Genomic DNA, 22,983 nt, shown 5'->3' with positions numbered 1-22,983 from the left:
TAAGAAAACCAGCTACCAAACCTATCAATTACTGCTGAATAACTTAAGGACCTGTTTTAATATTCCCATGACACAACTTTGGGCCCTGGCCCAGTTTTTCAAAGCTGTGTGCAATCTGCCTGCAATCTGCTGAGGTCTGTTATGATTGTCCCCTGATTCATTGCCTTTCTCTCTCTCTGTCCACTCTTTCCTCCTCCTCTCGTCTTCTCCACAAGGTTTCTGCTGGAGTTCAATATCTGCGGCTTCTGGCACACGGAGCACTTTGCTGAAGGTGAGCTGCTTGACAGAAAAGTGGAGATAGTTAAGGTCAAACTTTGTCTGCCTTTGACAAATCTCCCCTTATATGTGTAAGTCTTAAATATCATTCAAATACTTTAAAAACTTCAAAGTAGATCTCAATCGTGTTCAGAGAGATGCTTAAACAATCATAAAACATGTTTGATTTTAACATAAATAATGTCATAGGATGTGCAGACTCTCCATCAGCCATTCTCTCACTCATTTCATTCCCATCACTTCACTTCAAGCTCCCATGAACATGTTTCAGTGTTTACTGTGAGGTGTGTGAAGTATCGATTACCAGCATACAGGTCATTATAGAGTAACGACATTGTGTCCTCTGATCCCCTCACCTCTCATCTGCTTCTGCTTCCCCATCGATCACACATTCACCCACCTCATTACTCCGCCTGTCAATCATCAACTCCTCCTCTTACTCCGTACCATCATCACCAGCAAAGCCACCTAGTGCCTGTGAGTACCCAGACTCTAAATATAAAACTTTAAATGTTTTTCTGCTCAATCACTTTAGCTATACACACTCTGAATTCAGTTTTGTTTTGGGTTGAAAACAAGCTGAGGCAGCTGCAGTCATGGTAGAAAAAGCCATTATGACTAAAGGACAGAGCATTAAAATAGAAGCCAGCATCCTCCTGTCATCGACGCTCCCTGTCACTCATCACTAAAATGCTGCATTTCTCCTCCCAGACTCCCACGGTGACCCGTGTCTCTTTCTCTTTTAGCCTCAGCTCATAAGAAAAGAGGGGACTTCCTGCAGCCGTGTGACACAGAGTACCCCAGCTTCGTCTACGAGCCGTCAGTCAAAGAGACCAACAGCATTATTAAGTGTGGACGCTGCCAAAAGTAAGCACACCCAAATCTGCACTGCAGTGCTCTCTAAGCCCTCAACCAGTCATATTAAATTGTCCTTACAAAATCCATTTTCTATGGCTTTGCTTTGCTTTGCATACTAAGAGCAGGGTGTGTTTTTTACAGAGTATGAGGAGGGGGGAAATGAGGAGCAGAATTAGATCAGAATGAACAGGATTATACAGAGTGACTATTATAAGAGTCGAGGTAGGGAAGGAAATATTGTTTTAAAATGGAACTCAAAGTAAAAATCAGGAGGGAAAAAGACAAGGATGCATCTCAGCATATGTGCTAATGAGTTTGAAACAGATAATGACAGAGAGAGGAAGGCTTTTGGTCAGTGGTTATTGTATTATTCCAGCAGGTTTGGCATCATAGGTTGAGTGTGAGTGCTCTCTTGAGGCCAAAGGTGGTATAACAGAATCATAATTTCAAAGTTCATTTTGTAAACCTCTGCAAGAAGAAAAAAATACAGCAGTCAATCTGAAAAGTAATTGATACAAATATTATTTTGAATTGTATAAATCAGTTTTTCAATCAAATTGTATCTTTTAGCCATAATAAATTGTTTAAAGTGCATGCAAACATGCCATGTGTGACAAGGAATTCAATGAAATAACAATATGTAAGGGGAAAAATGATAAAAATCATACCAGTTGGGTGCTGGTGTAGCTCAGCGGATGGAGCATATGCCCATAAGCAGAGAGGATGAATGGGAGCATAAATGGTCTCCACTGATAAAGAGACAGTTCAGCAAAATTTGCATGAAAATTTGAACATGACAAAAGTGTGTGCCAAAGTTGTCCCAAAACTTCTGACTTCTGAGCAAAAGGAAAACTACAAGCACATTTGTGGAGACATCTTGGGAGAACGAGTGATTACCATGTGATGAAACTTAGATCTTCTTATACGATTCTGAGCCAAAACAGCAGTCAGTGAATTAAGGTTATCATTTTGGAGGAGCGGGTTCCAGAGGGGTCAAAGGTGAATCAACACTGTTACAAACAGGATCTAGAAAACATGCGAGGAAAAAGTCTGAAAGAAGAGAGCACAATTGTGAAAAATGGTTTCATTCTTCATCAAGACATGCTTTGATCAGTGGAAGCCCTGAATGCAGTGGTGTGTTGATGCAGAAGGAGAAAGACATTGAAAAATGTTCACATTTTTAAAAATGTATCGTTTTTTTAAAAGCCATATCCCATGTACAAATTAAAAAGTAGTGGTCCTAAAATGAATCGTTGGAATACCCCACTGGTAACAGCATTGTGTTCAGAGAGGTGGTCTTCCTACTATTATTCTTTTTCACAGATTAAAATACCCCCAAGTGTAAAAGTTCTTACTGTCATGCATTATGACATTCATGTCATGGCATTAGCATTTTTCTTCATCAGTGTGCTAATTTTCCCATTTTTGCCTTTTTTGTTGTTTTTTCAGGATGTTTGTAGTGAACCAGATACCAGAGAGCAACCTGTTGATGTTAGTGGTGCAGGCTGACTGCGACTGCACCAGGCAGTACCCACCCATCACTCTGCAGCCAAGGGAAGTCAAATATATCCTTTGCGATGTGCTAGTTCATTATGAGAAGATATCCCACCTCAACACCCATAATGAGATTATTAATGAAGGGCTTATTTTGCTTAATTACTGTATGATTTATTCTGAAATTCTCTGAGATATTAATACTAAGAGCTGCTGTGCAGATTCAGGCTGTAAGATTTGGCAAGGAAGGTTATATTGCCGTGCCTGGTAGCACTCTACTAAATTAATTCTCTTTGTACTGCAGTCCCTGTACAGTATCTGCAAAGTCGCTTGCTATTTTTTGCTGATATTGCAGCAAGGACACTTTAATTGTGTTTTGATTAAGTTGTTCCCCTTGCAGCCAACCCTTGCCTACCCTTTTCAAATTTAGAGGATCTCTGTGTGCCCACTACGTAAAATATTGGATTTTCAGGGCAAATCCTTTGGTTTAATATATCAGAAATTTTCACCTGTCCTCCTCCCGTTGTTTCTCCTTGACTTCTCTGTACATAATGCCTCTGTAAAGTGTGAAAGGATGAGGTCCCAGAAGATCCGGAGACGCCCTGAGTCCTGCCACGCCTACCACCCACATGTCAGTCCTTCATTGGTTTGCTTAATAAACAATCTCACAACCTGTGCAAATGCACTCTGTGATATAACTAGAGCCCAACTGCCAATTTCACAGGAAGTTGCCATAACTCCCATATGAAACACCTGATTTACTTAATATTTCTCATATGATCAATGTCAGCCCCTCCACACAGTCAGAGGTTAATTTGATCATTTGGCTGAAGCTCCACTGATTGGCAACAGGAAGTGACACAGCTGGGTCATTTCTTCATTCCTATTACTGATTTGAATATATTAAACTCAGATTTTGATAGAAAAATCTTAATATTTGTCCACAAAACTGACATGTCTTGGTACTGCAAGGTGAGCATTTCCATATCTTGCCAGTTTGACAGGAAGTTGCCCTTATTCTGATATGAAACTTCTGATTTGCTGAAAATTTCACATGTATCATCAAGGTCTGTCCCTTCTACATGTTGCACCACTACTGGCAACAGGAAGTGACAAAATCGGACATTTCTTCATTCCTATTACTGATTTGAATATATTAAACTCAGATTTTGAAATAAAAACCTCAATATGTGTCCACAACACTCACATGTCTTGTCCCTGCCGATGGTGAGCATTTCGACATCTCGCAATTTGCCAGGAAGTTTTCATAATTCTGATATGAAACTTCTGACTTGCTTAAAATTTCACATTTATGATCAAGGTCTGGCCCACTACACATGTAAAGGTTCAATTCATAGTTTTGCTTTAGTGCCACTTACTGTAAGACACCAGTAGCACCTCTTACGTTAAGCATTCCATTTTCTTTGTATTTCACTCAATAAATATTGGTCCTGCCCTTATCACTTCTACATATCAACATCTTCCTTTGTAATAATGCCAGCTACTGTTGATGGGGAGTGCTACATCATATAAAGTTTAATATTTTGAATTTAATGCGCATTCTGGGGCATCTACATGGTCTCTGTCACACACCCGATATGCACTGGGGTGTGGGGGACCTTCATTGCTGCTTGCAGCCCTAGTGGTAATTATATTCACAACTTTAAACATGCATGAAAAGTTTATACCCTCACTTCATCTCATTTTCTTACTGCAGTTGTTCTGTGCACCACATAGTAATATCTAAAAATTAAAAATCACAGTTTGTATCAGTCACTTTATTGAACTGAACTGATGTTGAATCTTCAGGGAAATCACTCTCTTTGTTTCCCCCCACAGGAAAACGCCAATGATTGTGGAGGAGCTTCTGTTATATCCCTCTCTGCTTCGCTCTTCCTCATTTGTCTCTCCTTCTCAAAATTCATCTCGTGATACTCTGTTTCTCCCTCGCTCATGTAAAGGAGGACGTTTGGATGATAAATACATGTTTGGACACTGGACACCTCAAGTGGATTCTTTTTCTAAAAAGCATACCTAATCCTGCACATTTTTACTAATAACAACCGCAAACCAAGTCTCCAGTGTCTGACTTTTATTGTGGTTTTTTAACTGCAATGAAGCAAGTCAATGGGCAGTTGTTGCCATGGATACTTTTCCTTGAGTTACATTCTCATACACCACTTTGCATCTTAAAATGAAAAAGGACTCAAGAGATGCAGATGGTTGCTTTGGCGTGTATCAGAAAAGGGAATTATGAGTCCAGTGGGGCAGACATGCCCCACTGTTGTTTTTTCATTTGACAATAAAGTGAACTTTGCAGAAACTCACGCATATTATATATGCAGCTGCAAGCATGCACATGCTGAATGCTTCTACAGATGCTTCTTTAAACACTGAATGAGAGATGGGAGTGAAGGGCTACAGAAATATATGAATCTGAGTCACATCAGAGTTGTTACGATGACTGATGTTTTATTGGTCTGTTGCAAAAGCGTCACTGCAAATCTCAAAGGGTAATGGCTTGGTGCCAAGCAAGCAGTCACAATGGAGCTATAAAAATAGCATATAGATATAAAAATGAAGTATACATCAAAATATCAAAATGAGGGTTTGTATAAGGGTTTTATTTTTTGACTTTTTACTTGGATTCAATCCCAAATATGTTTGTTTCTGTAACATATCTTTTGAAAAATGTCTGCCTTTCTGTCTTTATCGGCTGTGTCTTTCTCTGTGTTTGTATATTGTGTGTATTTACGTTTGTCTATTTGACTTTGCTGTGGAAACAGTGACCCACAATCAGCATGGACGACACAATAATGGACACTTACTTACATGGTTTGAATGCAAATCTAGCACAAAATGTATGCCCAACAAAAGATGCTGTTGTACCAAACTGGACGTTTCTCGAATAAAAACTTTTTTAAGGCATTGCCGTAACATTTCTGGAGTTTTTTGTTTTTTCTATCCTTTTACTTTGACACCAAAATTATGTTACTGCTGCTCACTACTGGGATTAAAATATGGAAATAAAGACTCCTCTCCTTTAAAGTGACTGACCTGATTCAACCACTGTCCAGTCAGTTGGTGCTAGCAGTCTCATAATTAGTGAAACGGGGAACACTTGAAAGCAGTGAATGAATCTCAAGTAATTATGGTATAAAGACACCTGTGTCTGGAAGGTCCAGTCACTGGTTAATCAGTATTCCTGGCAACCATTACACCATGAAGACAAAAGAAGACTCCAAGCCACTCAGAGAAAATTATATTAAAAAGTATCAGTCAGCAGATGGATACAGAAACATTCCAAGGAAACTGTTCAACAGCTGGAGTTCAGTTAAATTCATCAGTAAGAAATAAAAGAAAAATAGCACATGTATAAACCTGCCTAGATCAGGCTATCCTCACAAACTGAGTTACTGTGGAAGAAGGAGACTAGTGGAAGAGGACACCAAGACACCTATGACTACTCTGAAGGAGCTTGAGCAGTTTCCAAAAGAATGGAGTAAAATTGCAGTGTTCAGATGTGCAAGCCTGGCTGAGACCTATCCACACAGACTCAGTGCTGTGATTGCAGCCAAAGGTGCAGCTACTAAATACTGACTGGGGGGGTGTATGTATACAATCACTTACATTGTATATCTTTATTCATTTGGCATTACTTTGTAGAAATGTGTTTTCATTTTCACATTAAATGGTTTCCACCTTTTTTTTTGTAGCATTTCTTTATAATTTTTTTAAAAGGTAAATATTGACCAAGATTGATTTATAAAATCAAATAAAGGGTAAAACATCCAAGGGGTGACAAGACTACTTTTTATAGGCACTGTATATGATGCAGATAAAACATTTACATTTCAACAGTACAAAGGTACATATGATGTGAAGGGTTATTGAACAGTGAGTTTTTTCTTTCGCTATGGAGCCCCAGACATGACATACTAATGCACACGAAATACTAATTCATGGCCACAAAATACTAGTTCATGGCCACGAAATACTTAATTGTGGCAAAACAATACTAATTCGTGGCCACAAAATACTAATTTGTGGCCACAAAGTAGGTATAACATGCGCACGAAATACTAATTAATGATATTAATATAATTCTACATGATGGACGGGGATAGTAAAGTACAAATTGGTATTTTGTGGCCATGAATAAGTATTTCATTTTCATTTTTAAAGACAGTGAAAATCTGTATGTCAGATGAAAGTTTTTTTTCTTGCTTCAGATCAAGTCCAATAATAAAGTCCTTACCCCCAAATAATTCTAAATAGTAGTTTTAAGGGTGACCTTCTTATGAAGTAAAATGAAAAATGTGTTTGTATTGTATGGTGGCGTATTGCATTCACTTGAAAATAATAAAAAGAATCCTCCTGTTTTTACGACATAACTATCTCATAAAAAACAGGATTTTTTTTAATTTACTTTTGATTTTCCTGTTTTACGAGATAGTATCTCGTAAAACAGGAATTTGTTTATTTTTGAATTTCCTGTTTTTACTAGATAACTCATAAAAACAGGATTCGATCAGACCTAGGGACAGGGAACTGTTAGGTGGAGCAGATGCAGATATTCCTGAGACATGATCATGTGGATGAGTTTTTACGCAGATGCTGTTTGTATAGCTCAAGCAATCATAACCAATGCATAGAGAACTGGTGGGGATTTTTGAGGAAACAACATGCACTGGATCAACATCTTTCAGGATCTGAAAGATTCTTACTACTTCTTACCCCCGCACCACTAATTACTAGCTGATAAATGCAGCAACCAGTCACGCAGGAGAGGGTCAGGGGGAATCATGTTTTTACGAGATAGTTTCTCGTAAAAACAGGAAATTCAAAAATTAATGAATTCCTGTTTTTACGAGATAGTTATGTCGTAAAAACAGGAGGCTTTTTTCACCGTGTATTGGCTGCTTCAGGTGTAATAAAAAGTTGACCAGTAGGGGCGCCCGTGCTCCTCTCTGTCTGCTCTGTGCTAGACTGTAAAAAGAATACCGCCAGGCTCCGGGAGAGACGGGTCAGAGGAAAATGGCGGACGGTGTGGATCATATCGACATCTACGCCGACGTCGAGGAGGAATTTAGCCAGGTAACATATACATTTTTAACAAATGCGGTGTAAATGCACCTTCCTCTATATCTTTGTGCATTTATCTTCTTTATGGGTTTTCGAGAAGCTGCGAGCCCAGCTGCTATAACTATCTTCTCCGTTGTGCAGGCCCCTTTGGCCATGCTGCAAGCCTGCAGCCTCTGTTAGTATTAGCGGCTTTAAATGTTTAACCTCCGTTCTTCTCTCTCTATCGGCCATTTAAATGTAACTTGTAATTGAACGCTAATATTTTAGTTAATTTGAAAAGTAGCGACTTTAATTTCCATTAATCCCAGGTCCAGGCCTCATTGTCGTCGCAGACGGCGGGCAAACGAGCCAAACAAACGCAGTTTACGTTAGCTAGTTAACGTTAGCTTCTTTACAAAATAATAATGCGCAGCGGGCCTTCTCGGTCGTCTGTGGTGTGACTTTCTAAAGCAAACTTGGCTGAAATGGCTATAAATATAATTTTCGTAGTTGGAAGCGACGTATGTGAAGCAGCAAATGTTTGATAGAACATTGAAGCGCACTGAGAAACGTTATCGGTTGTTAGCTTTTGATTGTTAGCCTCATGTAGCATGAATGTAGCTGCTGAGTCCATGTTTTCATTCTGCACACACGCCTCCTTTCACAATGGGAGGCTTTTTAAAAAGTAGACAATCAAAATTCGTATTGTAACGCTAAGGATTATGTCATCTCTTAGCAACCATATGAATCAACTGTTAGTGTGTGTTAACTTGATTTATCCGTATGGATGGATGTTTTAAGCAACCGCATTGTATTTGCTTGTCAACTATCAATTCAGCCAGAGGAAACAAATGGCACTGACGGGTGTCTAAGGACTTGCACTGAAGAAAATACATTTTGCATCACCGTAGTAAATTAAATTTGGACAAAATATTAATCCACGCTGCGCCTGACTTTGCTTTTAGCCGAGTTGTGCTGCCCAGAGTATGTCTTTATGCTCCCAAATAAACGGCATAGCTGCAGGAAACTAATTGTACTTTCTTTACAACCACAATTTTACAGATTCGAAGGGATTTTTTTTGTACAGCAGTTCTGAATTTTCTGCATTTGTGTTTTTATGCAAAGTAATATTGTGCAAGCATGCCGCTTGCATAACATTGAGAAGTTACAAAAGGCAACACCAAAATAAATTGAATGTAAAGACATGATTTGAATACCCCATCCAATCCAATCCACTTTATTTATATAGTATATTTGAAAAACAATAAAGTTAAACAAAGAACCCTCATAGCAAATCTTGTTTGGCGTGTTTATGGGTTTATTGTGCTTCACTTACACAGGAGAGCCTGAAGAGGAATTCCCTTCAATACTGGTGATCTCGCAATCTGCGTGTGGTTATGATTGGCTCTCATATGTTTTGCCATGCCATGTATTCCAATTGCATACCACACATGGCCCAAAAGTCAGTATTGCTGGGGCTTTTCCACTTAGCTTTTGGCCTAGCTATTGCAAACCAAGATGATTTACTTCTTCATCACCAGTTTGGCCTGCCTGCCTTCAAGTACGCCATGGTGATGTCACAGCCATTTGTCATCATATGTGGACGTCACGTAGACATTTTTAAGGAGCAACCGCTTCACCAAAATTGGAAAATACCTGTTGGATTACCAATAGAAGTGGAAGAAGAAACTTCTTCTAGTGGAACACAACAGTGCCTACTGAAGCGCGGCTATTGAATGTCATTGACTTGAAAATGCAGCGTCACCAGCGCTAGACACACCCTCAGATGTATAGCTCAGTTGGGGTGGAAAAGCAAATCCAAGTAGATCCAACTGTTCAATGTAATGAGAAAGACCCATATTGCCTGGGCCAAGTGCTTCAATTACAGAAATCTCATAGAGGAGAACTTCCCACCAATTCTGACTGTATTGGTGAAGTGTATGTGGTTATGATTTGGCCGTCATTGTCTGCTATTTTGGGTCTCAGCCAAAGTTGCACGATAAATGCCACATGTGGCCTAAAAGTAGATCCTAGGTACTCAGAAGTTGATAATTAAGTAGTTAGAAATTGATATGATGTACAGTTGGAGGAATTAAATTTATCTTCCTTTGTATGTCTGCCTGCATGTTACATTGTTTTAACGTAGTAGTTGCTATCATGCTTTACAGGAGGCTGACTACCCTGTTCACGAGCAGATCGACCTGTATGATGATGTAATATCCCCATCAGCCAACAATGGTGATGCTCCAGAAGACCGTGACTACCTGGACACGCTACCTGCACCAGGTGGCACTGAGGGAGGAAAGAGTGCTCCTCCAAATGTCGTATACACATACACAGGCAAAAGGATTGCCCTGTACATTGGAAATCTCACATGGGTTGGTATCTGATGGTAACCATATTATGATCCCAACACCTGGCAGCTAAATATACTGATAATGCTGTTTATTTTTCCTCTGCAGTGGACAACAGATGAGGACTTGACAGAAGCCATACGGTCGATAGGCATTACAGATGTGCTGGAGATCAAGTTCTTTGAAAATAGAGCCAATGGACAGTCAAAAGGGTGAGGGCTTTTATGGTATTCATGCCATAGGATTTTACTGAATCACAGCTGTTGGTGTTGGGACTTTTTGATGCCAATTGTTGGACTGTGCTGTTTTATGCATATGTTCACATCCTGCTTTGAATTCTTATCAATGAAATGAGCCCAGAAGTTAGACATTAGTCAGGGACTTCAACTTATAGATGGTAAAAACCCATTTTGGGCTGCCAAGTCTCAATACTGCCAAGCTAAATTAGTGTTACATTCTCTTTAAATAATATACAGATCCAAGTCATCCTAGGTTTTGACATCATGATAAGTTAAAGTAGGGAAGCAAATGTTAATGTATTCACTTTTATCCTCTGTATTGTTCTTACAGGTTTGCACTGGTGTGTGTGGGCTCAGAGGGCTCGTCCAGGAAGTTAATGGAGCTTCTATCAAAGAGGGAGCTTCATGGTCAGAACCCCATCGTCACACCATGCAACAAACAGTCCCTTAGCCAGTTTGAGATGCAGTCACGCAAAAGTAAGTTGGGCATGGGCACACCCAATATTGGCACGATAATGATACTGAAATGTGTTAATCTTCAACGTATAGTCTCACTGTACAGCCCTTCTTGGAGCTGTATTAATTCTGTTAAGCTTGAATGTGCATTTGCATAGTATACAGAAAACTTATGTATGGTTGTCCTATTACTTCACAGGTACCCAGTCAGGCCAGATGTCTGGAGAAGGTAAAGCTGGTCCCCCTGGTGCTGGCCCTCGTGGAGGTTTCCCAATGGGTCGAGGTAGAGGCAGGTTCCCTGGACCATCTGGCCCAGGAGGAGACCGCTTCCCTGGACCTGTTGGTCCTGGAGGGCCACCTCCACATTTCCCTGGTGAGTTTGGTTGCAACTAATTGTGGAAATCAGATAGGCTAGTGAGAAAGTAGATTGAAGACTGTTTATTCTATTGGCTTTTTATAATTTCAAATACAGTTGTTTAAAAAAGTAAAACTAGAATCATACTTTAATCTGTGGAGAGATTCACAGTCCAAATGTCATAACTTGCCGACTGTTATTGTAGCTCAGCCTGATTTATATTTTTGTGTTGGAGCTACACTGTAGGTTCAAGTGGCCAAGAAGCCTACACACGTTTGTAATATGCACCACCTCTAAAATGTAACTACTTGTTAAAATGGCAGAGATCACAAACCCTGTGGGGTTGGTCGTTTGGGCAGCATCAGGTGACTGCCAGTCTGAGAAATGTCTTCAGGTAAAATGTGTACACTTTGATGTAAGATCTATGGTTGAAGACAACCAAAAAAATTATCAGATCTACTGTCTGACATCTGAAAATATCAGAAGTGCATCTCCTGATCCATGTCAGTCAGTGGCCAATCAGAACTGGAATATCCCCCCTTCCAGCATTAACCTGGCTTTGTGACAATTTAATTCAGCAAACAGATTGTGGATACTCAAATATTCCGTAGAAAATCTGTCTCTTGTCAACTTTTTGCTCTACCAGACAAGGTAAGTTTATTCCAGAAAATGTTTCCTGATCAAACCCTGAAAACGATTAATTATCCATTCTCATGGAGAAAGATATAACCAGACACTATAGTGGAGGTTTATTAAGGGCTTGATGGATCTGAAATGCATTAACATGATGAATCAAACTGCAGGGTTATGAAAATCTTTATAATCTGTGTACGGTTTAGGGGTCTGTTCACCTCATGGTCAGGTTCATGGGTAGATTGTGTCCTTATTCAGCCTCTATATTTGTTTTTAATATTTGTTTTCAGGTAATTGTCTCTCTTTACTTTTATTTATAAGTATATTAGATAAGTGTGCCAGGTGTCTTAAAAACATGGGATTGAAGTTCTACTCTTTCTGGCAGTGCTGCTTTCTTAGCTGCTAATGTTTTTGCCTGCATGAAACCAGGGATCATCTTTCATTGTTTTTCTTGTGAGGAATCTTTTACTCTAAAAGTCTCTCCTGACAGTGCTCTGTCTTTGCATGCTTTCCTCTCCCCCTGGTTTGTACTTTCCTTGCCCCTCTTCGCCTCCGGATGAACAAGTAATCCTTTTTCCGGCTGCAGTTTTCTACTCACAAAAATGAAATTGCTTGAAAAGCAGTTTTGCTAAAAGCTTTAGTTGGCGAGCTTCCAGCCTTACACTCCTCACAAATCTTGGATTGGCTGCCTTTCACCTGCAGTAGAGAGAACTGAGTTACCAGCTTTTCTCTCTTTATCCATTTTTTAGTTTTTTTTTTTTTCTTTCCTCCATCCCACCTTTTCTCCTCCTTTGCTTAGTGGCTGGTGCCCCCGTGTTGCAGTGCTGGGGAAGACCTGCAGTTATTAGGCGGAAGTTTATAAAGGGAAGACTTGTGATTGGTTTGCTTTCTTCCCCATTAGGCTCTGGGATGAGACCAGATCTGATTAGACACCAAGATGGCCCTCTGATGGATATCAGTTTCAATCCCTTCCCGTCAGGGGGCAGGAACGGGAGCTGGCGCGGCAGAGGTGAAAAACCTCGATTGATTTGATCGATCGCTTTTTTTATTCTAACTCTCAGCTGTTTATTGATAGAAGTTGTGCCACTGACAAATTCTGGTTGACTGATCCAGAAACAGCTGAATTTTAAACTCTCTTAATCCTTTTTAAAGCTAGATCAATTAAATTCTGTTTGACTCAGTCAAAGCAAGCAAGTAATTACCCACAAACATCCCCCAAGAATGATGAGGCAGAAGCACACAAATTTAAGACAATCCTGCATTCTGCCAGCTCATTTATATTCCCCAAACAAATTTGAATTATGAAGCTTGCTTTAAATACAATCAGAATACAAACAGCATTTCAGATTAGCCATGTGCAATGCCTCAGTGTCATAAAACCCTTCTGTAAAAAGGTTTCTGTGAAATTCTTTTATGCATCTGTAGAAGGGATTAAAATCAAAATGTGTCTACAAACAAAGCCTCGTCTCCTTAGTATATGAGCGAGTCTTGCTGAGCTCTGGGGTTCTTGGCAACAATCAGTTCACCCACTGAGCACTGAGTTGACTGAAAAGAATTGCACATTATATGCAAGGCTTTTGCTTTAAAAAGAAAGCCAGAGTGAAGTAATATGTTGATCTCATCTCTTCTCTAGCCTTGTGATTTAATTTGCTGCATTATTTTGTGTTCTTTGACATTCTTTGTTCCCTATAGCTATGGCTTGTTCTTCCTGAGTGTGTCATTGTCCTTTTTTGATTTGCCTAAATGGATACCCCATGTCTAAAACTCAAAGAAAAGATTAGATATATTGGATATCAAAATTGGACTTTATCAGTTTCTAAGTGTGCATACTCAAAATGTCTTTTAGCACTAATCCAGTTTTAACACGGATGCTTGCCACTTTGCCTCATGTGCATCTGTTTTGTCCATTGTGTTCTTTCTTAGGTGGGATGCAGGGTCCCCCACGCCCCCCTCCTGGTCCACCTGGCCCCCCAGGCCCTCCAGGACCTCCACCCCCTGGTCAAGGCCTCCCCCCTCCCCTCCCTGGTCCTCCAAACCGTGGTGACAGGCCGCCTCCCCCTGTCCTCTTTCCTGGTCAGTTTGGTCAGCCTCCAATGGGACCCATGCCCCCAGGCCCCCCTCCTCCAGGCTACGGTCCTCCTCCGGGTCCTCCACCCCCTCAACAGGGCCCACCACCCCCTGGACCCTTCCCTCCTCGTCCCCCAGGCCCCATTGGTCCCCCCATGGCTTTGGCGCCCCCTCCACACATGCCAGGTCCCCCACCAGGTGGACCTCCACCGGCACCTCATGTCAACCCTGCATTCTTCCCTCCACCCGGAAACAACAGCATGCCACCCAACGACAGAGGAGGCCCTCCAGGACCAAACGATCCCTACGGGCGCCCACCACCATATGAGAGAGGCGACTACGGTCCAGGAGGCCGGTAAGAATGATAAAATCAATACAGCTAACAGTGTAATGTTGAGCAGGGGAAGGCTTTTTTTAAGTTTTCTTGCTAAGATACCTGTGTCTGTTTGATGTCTTGAGCTCCTGCCATGCATTGAGTCGTGTGTGTTTGTAGGGAGATGGAGTCATCACGGACTCCTCTGAGCGAGGCAGAATTTGAGGAGATCATGAACAGAAACAGAGCTATCTCCTCCAGCGCAATTTCTAGAGCGGTGTCTGATGCCAGTGCAGGTAAAACAAATACCCAGTTTGAATTAAAAACATGACAAATGCTGGCTTACTGTGTTTACCAATTTTTACATAAACAAGACAAAATCTTTGTCTAGTTGAGCTTAACATTATCTTGTGTTTCCTTTCAGCTGACTATGGCAGTGCCATAGAGACCTTGGTGACAGCCATCAGTCTTATAAAGCAGTCCAAAGTGTCAGCAGACGACCGCTGTAAGGTTCTCATCAGTTCTCTGCAAGACTGCCTACACGGCATTGAGTCAAAAAGCTACGGCTCTGCCTCCAGGTAAGATTCTAACATACTGAAAAGTCTTTGAAAGCAGTGTTTAGGTAGTAGGGGTGGGAGAGAGAGTAGGCATGATGTCAGTGTTAATGTAAAGAAAATACTACTGCAGTGCTTTACCTTGTTTTTGCAAACCTTGCATATTGCGTCGGCCGGATAAAATTTTAACTTCCTACCGTTTGTAGAAACATCAAAAACACTCCTTTCTTGTGCTTTCAGTTTTGATGGTTGATCGACTTTCTCATCAGTTCTTGTTTGTTTGATTCAAAATATGTGCTTCACCATGTAGTTTAGTTTCTACTGCCACCTACTGCTGTTGATGTGAATTGCACCCTGGGGAATATGTGTGTTAAAACTGCTCACAGCATCTGCAGCAATATGGCTTGTGCATTGATGCATGTAATGGTAAGGACTATGTGAAGATATGTTGGTGTGTCGGTTCTTTTAAACACAGGACCGTCTGTCTGTCAGACCAACTTAAAAATATAAGCAACATTCAGCTGTAATGACGATGATATATTTAGAAAGACTATACATTAAACTCATCCCATGTACAAAAATCTAATACACAATCGTGTGATTGTTCTTCGTGTTTCTGTCAGAAGAGAGCGTTCCAGAGAACGAGACCACAGCCGCTCCAGAGAAAAGAGCCGACGCCACAAGTCCCGCAGTCGGGACCGACATGAGGACTATTACCGAGAACGCAGCCGGGAGCGAGATCGCCACCGTGAGAGGGACCGAGATAGAGACCGCGAGAGAGAGAGGGAGAGGGAGTACCGGCATCGCTAGAGGCGAGGAAAGGTGAGTGCAACTTCTCCTGTGTAATATTCTTCAGGCACAAGCTGTCTTCTGTCTTCTTTGTCTTTACTTTTGTCTTTTTCCTGGACTGGGTATGTGTAATTCTGGCTTGAATAACCTGAACTCTTTTGTAGAAGGCGAAAAACATCCTTGTTGAGTTCAGGAAGGTCTTTTTGGTTGCTTAGCTCTTTTCCTTATCAGTAGATGAAAGCCTTCTTTTCAAAGACTACTGCTGCATTTCAGGTTTACCTGCACATACCACTAACTGTCAGTGTCTGATACATACAGGCCATTAAAGGATGTGTCCGTGCTTTCTGAAAAAGCACTTTGCACTAAAGATATGGCAGAATAAGAGCAAAGAATGACTTGAGGCTTAGTTGTAATGTCCACATTGATATTTGCAAAAGGGGAGAAGAGATAAGCAACCAAAAAATGGTGAGAACTCAGCCTTGGGTTACAGGTAAGAAAAAGGTAAGGTTTTTTTTTTCTTAAAATAATTCTTTATTTATGATCATGTTTCTCTTTAATATAATTCTGGTCTTTCACACAGAATTGTTCATTCTGCTGCTTTGTTCAGAGGGGTTTAAGAGTTGTATCAATGCTGTGTTTCTCAGAATCAGAAACTATGATGTTAGAAACTTGAAACTGACAATTTGGCCACAAAATTAGCTGTTTTGTCTGTACCTCTGATGCTGGTGAACTACAGAATTTATCTGCCACATTTTGTAATTGGTCAAAGAAATTAATACATAGTTATGTTTATGCAAAGTCAGAAAGAAGTGCTTGCCTCACATTTGTGCCCATTTGGATTTATCTGACTGTTTGCAGCATCTCTCTGAAAATAATTGCTAAATCTCTGTTGGTTCATTAAAAGTGGCAGTGATCAAAATGTGTTCCTCCAGCAGCTTTGGCCAGAGAACTAAAATTAAAAGGTGATAATTTTCTGGCTGGTATTAAGGTTCAACTCATTCGTACCATTCTCTGTATGTGAGTTTAATGTGAGTGTAATGTGTCAGTGTGTCATTGTAACAGTGCCTTGACTGATTGGCTTGAATGGTTTCAGCTGTTAGTTCAGATTTCATTGTCATTTAAAAAAAAAAAACTACATTGTTTATTATTTCATGCAGGTTAATGTTGTATACCTGTAAACATTTTAGTAAAAAAAAAAATAAAGCATAACTTTCTGCCATGTTATGATTATGAGAAAAGGAAAACTTAAACATACAAATGGACAAAATTTTTCCAATGTGATTGTGCCATATTGTGCATGTCAGAAATAATGCCTGGCATCTAACATGTTAAATTGTTTTGAATCCCACTTGTCAAATATTGTGCCTCAATTTAAGATGTTGAGGTAAAACTAAATTGAATATGTTTTAATATCATATTGTGACAACACAGATGTGATTTTTTTAAATGTTGATCAAAGTATGCTTAATGTCTTCTGGATCATTTTTATGGGAAAGCTTCACATTGAATTGAATTGAATTGTAACATGTTGGTTTTCCCTATTTTTGTGATATAAGCACCAGTGCTTAAAAATCTACAGTTAGATTACATGTAAAAGTGGAATTGTTCTGTAACATTTAAAACAAGCATTGGAAAACTTCTTTACCCAAGTTTTGCTGTCACCAGGCCATTATGTGATTTTTTTTTTTTTTTTTAAATTGTTGCACAAGTCGGATAAACTGGAGAAAATCCTGATTAGCTGATTTTTTTTTATACTTGAAGTGAAGGGGAAATAGAAAATCAACCATCTTTGCACTTTGTCAGTTGAACATTTCCTGCTATCGTATTAATTTATTGACCAATGCATTGAAGGAATTCCCATTTCAGTATTTTATTTTGTCTCTATTGTGTACATCAAAGTATTCTGCATTTAGGCTGCAGCGTGGTCCATGTAATGATAAATCATCCCTGTTTTAAAAGAGATGATGCAGGTATATCTAAGTATTTTGGCTGATAGCATCGTGAGTCCTGCTGGCTGTTTGGATGTTGTCATGTTATGGATGAGCTGTGCACAAATTTATCTGAAACTACCTGACACTATCATGTTCTTAATTGATGCACATTGGTGTGTTTCCCTTGTATTGTGTGAGGTCAATCTTTATCAGGCTTGTTGGTGCTGTTCTTGGGTTCTTGTTGGTAGAGGGGTTTACAAATTATTTTGTGATCTTGGTGGGAAGATGCTCCCACCTGTTGCATGTGAACAACTTGGTAAATTGTAAAGTTTTTGAACTGCAGTTCAAACACCTTGTACAAATTGTTGTAAGTTGTCCTGATATCCTTTACTGCCAAAATACTGTAAGATCTGTAATGTTTGGTGAAAATTGGTCTAGGGTCTACATGGTAACAGGGAATCTACAGCATCCCTGTCCATTTGCATATCACCCCAAATAATATCTCTTGTAAATCTAGCATCTCAGTGAAGTACACACACAGGGCATGAAATATGCATTATACATTGTACAACTGATTTAAACTAGGGCTGTCAAATTATAAACTTTTCATCGCAATGGATCTCAGATTTTCTACAGTCAATCACAATCTCCTTTTTTGGTGCAAATCTAAATTGGTTTGTGTTTCATTTTGAATTATTGCACTGCTAACTTAGGGGTATTTGACTTCCTGCTTTTATTTTGAAAGGAAACTATGACTTTAGGTAGATCAAAGATTTTAACATGACCATTGAAAAAGGAACTTGTTATGGATTGAAAAGGAAAATAAGGGCATGGTAAAAGTGAGATGTTTGTAAGCACAAGTTGCTGATGACTCAACTCATCCACTGAGCTGTGGAAAACGAGACGTTAAAGAACAGTGTTGGACTTATTTTACATTTCTGTGGCCGCACATAGATGCTGCAGCGTGACAATAAAAAATGTTATTCATGGGATCGTATCGCAATTAATGCTGACAGCCCTAATTTAAAAATACATTTATAAGGCATCTGAGTGCTTTTCTCTGAGAAATATTAAGTGGGGTGTTTCTGCTTGTGATGGTCCTGGATTCTGATTCTAGCTGTGCCTTAACAATAAAGGATAGACTGTCAGTGTTTTGTAGTGTAACATAACAGCAGGTGCCGTTTAAAACCGTAAAAAAATTTATGAATTTTTGTGTTGAATCGTTTTTTGTTTTGTTTTGTTTTTTTTTATGAAAATAAGACTTTGTGTCCACTGGGAATCTATGCATCAAATTTAGCCAAAAATATATTTTGCAGAGATAATGAATATATACTTTCTCTTTCACTTGCATACAATATTACCATTAAACAGATTGTAGCTGCTTAAATCAAATACTGTTTTGTTTATAGAAGTGCTGCATTTGGATTAGTGCAGTCTTCTTTCACACATGTTGTTTTATTTCCATGAGATAAGAGATCCCCAGTAGGCACAAGGCTTGAGGATTTTTGGTCATTCTAAGATGCCAAAAAATCATTTTATGTAGATTTTTACCAAAATGTTACTCACATCTTTGATTATTTAAGCTGCCTTTGCATCAGTCAGATATGATTGAGTATCAGGACGTGATTGAGCATTAAGCGTTTGGCTTTGATTCTGGTGATGGTGTTGTTGATTGTTGTGTCCACAGTATTGCTTTATCATTGAGTCTTGTCTGTTCATGATGTGGTGGGGAAATAAATACAGAGTGCACTAGACTAAAGCACATTTCTGTGCCATCTCTTAAGTCTGTCTGTAGGTGTGTTTGTGTTGAGGACCTGATGTCCTTTAAAACGGTTATATTTGCTCATGTTAAACCAGGGTCAAACAGTCCTATTTGCTGACCTGCATAACAGTCTGTGCATTGATAATGGAAAAGTAGCTGCTTAATCAAGTTAAATGATTTCAATTTTATTTGCCATCTTATTGGTTGGTCATCTCAGACATTAATATTTGTGATTTTTATAGATTTATAAGTCAGTTGTCTGAGTTTACATACAGCTATATGACTGTAAAATGGAGCAAATTTACAATACTGTGAATTCTCATCACTTCATGTATTTAATTCTTAAAATTTTGGGGGAATGGCTACATGTCAGGTGGTAGGTATCAGGCTGTTTTGTCTTTTTTTTTTTTTTTTTATTAGATAAGAGAGACCTATACATGGTCCAGGTTGGTGAAAGTCGGAGTATTTTTTGGACTGTTTGACCCTGGTTTGACTCAAACACTTATTTTATTCCATGCTATGTTAGCTGACCTTTTGCTACACATATGTTTTGTCTAGTTATGGCATCCTTATAAAAAATTTAACCTAATTTTAAATATATGTAAACATTTGTTAGACCTAAAGGTATTATTTTATCAGAGTCAAGTTCAGTTTCACATATTTCAACTTGTCCTGAATGTTAGAGCCCCTTTCAGTACAAGTATTGTGTTGTGTCATGAAAAATGATGGATGACTGTTTCTTTGTAGCTGTACTTCTCAAACATAACTGATTTAATGTGGATTTAAATCTCTAAATGACGTGTAATTGTCTGCTCTTTTTGGCCTCCCTGTTAAGACAGGCAGTTGACGTATAGAAATGGTTTCTTAATTCATCGTTTTAATAGAAACCTTTCACATTAGACTTAATGGTGGAATTAGTCTAAGCTTAGTGTCTGTAATTGGTATGTTATACAAAGATATAGACTAGGTTTTAACATTTTGAAATCATTGAAAAAATGGATTGCAATGTAGGCTACCATTATTGAACACTGTACTCTGTAGAGATGTCAGCTGGTTGTATTGTTCTTCCCACATCTCTGGTTGTACTTCCCTTGATCTAAATGACAGCAACCTCTTTCTTATTATCGTCAATAGTAAAGCTGCAACAGGTTCAAATTAAAAATCTGTAAGGGTGACTCTCAAGCGGAAAAGGCAAAAGACCAATGAAACAGTTTATCACTACCCAGAATGCAGTGTTTAGTTATAGTGCATACCTTTTTACATCACGCAAATAAAGGACTCTAGTGGTAATCTACCTGGTAAACATATTCATATGCATGGCCCTTTTTGGGCCAAATCTTGTTTTATCATGATATAAATGCATTTAATCCTCATCAATAACAATACAGTGAAACTTTGAAATGACTTTAATTAGTGGTGTACAATATTGGATTTGGATATGCCGATAATTACAAAGTTATTTCAGCAGATACTGATGTCGATATTTGAATGTAGTCCAGACCTAACACTTCAGTCCTTAAAGTCCCTGCAAAGTGAAATCCATAACTTGTGTCTAAACACACTAGATATGTTGGACTAAGTTTGCTGTAAACATGTGAAAACACTGAGATCTATGTGTGACTGACTGACAGTGGCCTTTTTTATTTGAGAGGATAGTCTTTCTCATGAGTGGGTGTGGCTTCAGCCCATTCAACCAACACGCACACACCATCCTAGAGCAGATATTTCTGCCTCATTTTACCTGATGTTAAAGCTGAATCTTAAAAACTAAGACATGTTTTTCATGACTGAAATTTGGCCTGGTGGTTCATAACACAGTGGCCTGTCATACAAAAACCTAAAATATACTTTTTTCTCACTTTACAGGGACTTTAAAACACACAAGAAATTAACCTGAAAGCACTTTAGAGTGTCATAAAATATTGTCAGAATGCAGGGTCCATATGCTGTCCTACAGGCTGATAAATGCCTTCTCATCATAGTTTTGTGTTTCGAGCTACAGCTCTTTTTGTCTTTTCTGTGTCTTTTCTCTTGTGTTGCCTAATATTTTGAAAAGTATTGATTGTGTTCATACAAATAATGCACTTTTTCTGTGGTTTGTGTCACATATAATGAGTTTTTAGTTTGGTATTAGCCTTGTATATCGTGCCTGCTATATCAGTTAGTCAAAAAGAAATTGTTGATGTTGCTGAATGAAAAATATAGGGTCCAAATTGCTTTTTTTGACAAGCTGCTTATGCAGGGAAAATCATTTAAGTTAGTATCTAGACACATTAAGATAAAATCCCCATCAGCCCAGTAAACCCTGCAGATTACTCAAGACAGAAAAAAATGCCACAGTTTCAATATTGATCCTGTAAAGCCAAATTCAGATTGTTTGATTTGAGCCTCAGTTAAACCACCAACAATGAAGAGTCTGGTTTAAAAGTTTGTATTTTTATGTCTACCAGTAGTTTCCTTTATATTCCACACGAATTTGAAATTAAGTAAAAAAAAAATATGAGAGTTGTGCCCAACATCACTGGCCTAAGGTTTTAAAGCAGCGGTTTACCAAAAGTTGTAAATTATGTAAATGTGATTTTCCATTAAAATGCATGTAAACTATTAATAATCTCATCAGCAATGGATTAATTAGATTTAGGTGTAGACTTAATTGAATATTGTTCTATTTGGTGTGTGTACATACTAGTAAGTTTCATATTTGCCTTCTAGATGTTTCCTATCATGTTTGCATGTTTCTCTGTGTCAGTGCTAGGGTTGGGGAATATACACTGCCAAGTGAGCATTAATGGAAATAAAAGGAAATGTTCTTTCTTGACATTCTGCTTTTAACATTCATACTTTTCCAATTCAATCTTGCCCTATTGGGACTTTGACAAATTCTGTCCCTGAGTCTCAATGTGATGGTGGATTGACCCCAGCCCTGGTGCACACTGTCTGTGTAGTGTAGAGGTTGAATGGTGAGGGGGGAAAGTGTTCACTATTGGGCTGCCTCGAAACCAAACTCCACCCTTCGTTTTGAAACCTTTCAGCTCACGAGGATCAAGGATGGATGGAAGGACAAAGGAGAAAGGATTTCAGTGCGCCACCACCTCCCCACCCTGCATGACCGGACAGGATCACAGCCTCCACCTCTTCCTCCAACCCCTCCATCTCTCCTCTCCTCTCCGTCTCCACCCATCCTTCTCTCTGTCCGTTCATCCTGTCTGCCTGTGGATGGGAGACCCTGACCTGTGTAAGGCTATAGTATCCAAACCTCTATACTCATGGTAACTAAAGATGAAAGAAAAGAAACTTTCCAAACAGCTTTTATTTTTATGATGTTTTATTTGACATGAAGATGACTACTTGTGAAGCTTTCTGTTTTTGCAAAGAAACAATAAAACAGCCCACTCAGTCCACAGCTAGAAAACACAAGCATTACATCCTATATGCTTTTTATTTTCCCTTGGCTTCCTGTACTGTGTACATTCAGTTTAGAGCTCTGTTTTTATAGGGTACATGTTTGATGTTTTCTCCCTACCCCCTCTCACATTCTCATTTATTCTTTCATGGTTAGTATGTTTGTAAATGTCTCTGCTTTTGATTAAAACTAGATGGTGTTGTAATAAAAAATGTTTACTGAGGTATTCGGTGCATTTGGTGACTTCCTCTACATGTTCGGCTCATTTATATTAAATGTATGTATTTGACTACTGACAACTTCATATTGAATCTGCTAACACTCAGGTTGTATTTATTAGCTGATTCAGCTAGGGTTTTATGCTCTGCATAGAAAAACTCAAGGACTTTTTGTTTTATTTTTATGTCAAATACTACAAGGTAAGACAGACTAGAT

General features: G+C 39.1%; 2 protein-coding genes across 6 annotated transcripts in view; both read left to right on the top strand.

Annotated features, from left to right (window-relative positions):
• cacna2d4a (calcium channel, voltage-dependent, alpha 2/delta subunit 4a) overlaps positions 1-5,565 on the top strand; it is a 149,631-nt gene extending 144,066 nt beyond the window's left edge. For 2 of the 3 annotated variants that reach the window (XM_041780811.1, XM_041780809.1), the window contains 6 exons: positions 216-271; positions 736-753; positions 1,023-1,143; positions 2,584-2,699; positions 3,177-3,259; positions 4,468-5,565. In XM_041780811.1, coding sequence (XP_041636745.1) covers positions 216-271; positions 736-753; positions 1,023-1,143; positions 2,584-2,699; positions 3,177-3,259; positions 4,468-4,560 — 487 coding nt within the window. In that variant the 3' untranslated portion in view covers positions 4,561-5,565. The remainder of the gene's footprint in view (positions 1-215; positions 272-735; positions 754-1,022; positions 1,144-2,583; positions 2,700-3,176; positions 3,260-4,467) is intronic. The other variant, XM_041780810.1, reaches the window with a different exon arrangement.
• Positions 5,566-7,607: 2,042 nt separating this feature from the next.
• cpsf6 (cleavage and polyadenylation specific factor 6) lies at positions 7,608-22,774 on the top strand. 3 transcript variants are annotated; one of them, XM_041780319.1, is made up of 11 exons: positions 7,608-7,725; positions 9,861-10,070; positions 10,155-10,258; positions 10,617-10,762; positions 10,941-11,114; positions 12,631-12,738; positions 13,653-14,151; positions 14,290-14,405; positions 14,534-14,687; positions 15,290-15,485; positions 22,178-22,774. In XM_041780319.1, exons 1-10 carry the CDS (start codon positions 7,666-7,668, stop codon positions 15,471-15,473), a joined length of 1,755 nt encoding a protein of 584 aa, XP_041636253.1. In that variant the 5' UTR covers positions 7,608-7,665; the 3' UTR covers positions 15,474-15,485; positions 22,178-22,774. The 3 variants fall into 3 exon arrangements, with proteins under 3 accessions (XP_041636253.1, XP_041636252.1, XP_041636254.1); XM_041780318.1 differs by having other exon boundaries at positions 15,287-15,485; XM_041780320.1 differs by lacking the exon at positions 12,631-12,738 and having other exon boundaries at positions 15,287-15,485.
• The last annotated feature ends 209 nt before the right edge of the window (positions 22,775-22,983 follow it).

The sequence above is a fragment of the Cheilinus undulatus genome, linkage group 23 (assembly GCF_018320785.1).
Source record: "Cheilinus undulatus linkage group 23, ASM1832078v1, whole genome shotgun sequence".
Classification (NCBI taxonomy): Eukaryota; Metazoa; Chordata; class Actinopteri; order Labriformes; family Labridae; genus Cheilinus; species Cheilinus undulatus.
The sequence above is the reverse complement of the archived record's forward strand: the minus strand, read 5'-3'. Positions and strand labels throughout refer to the sequence as shown.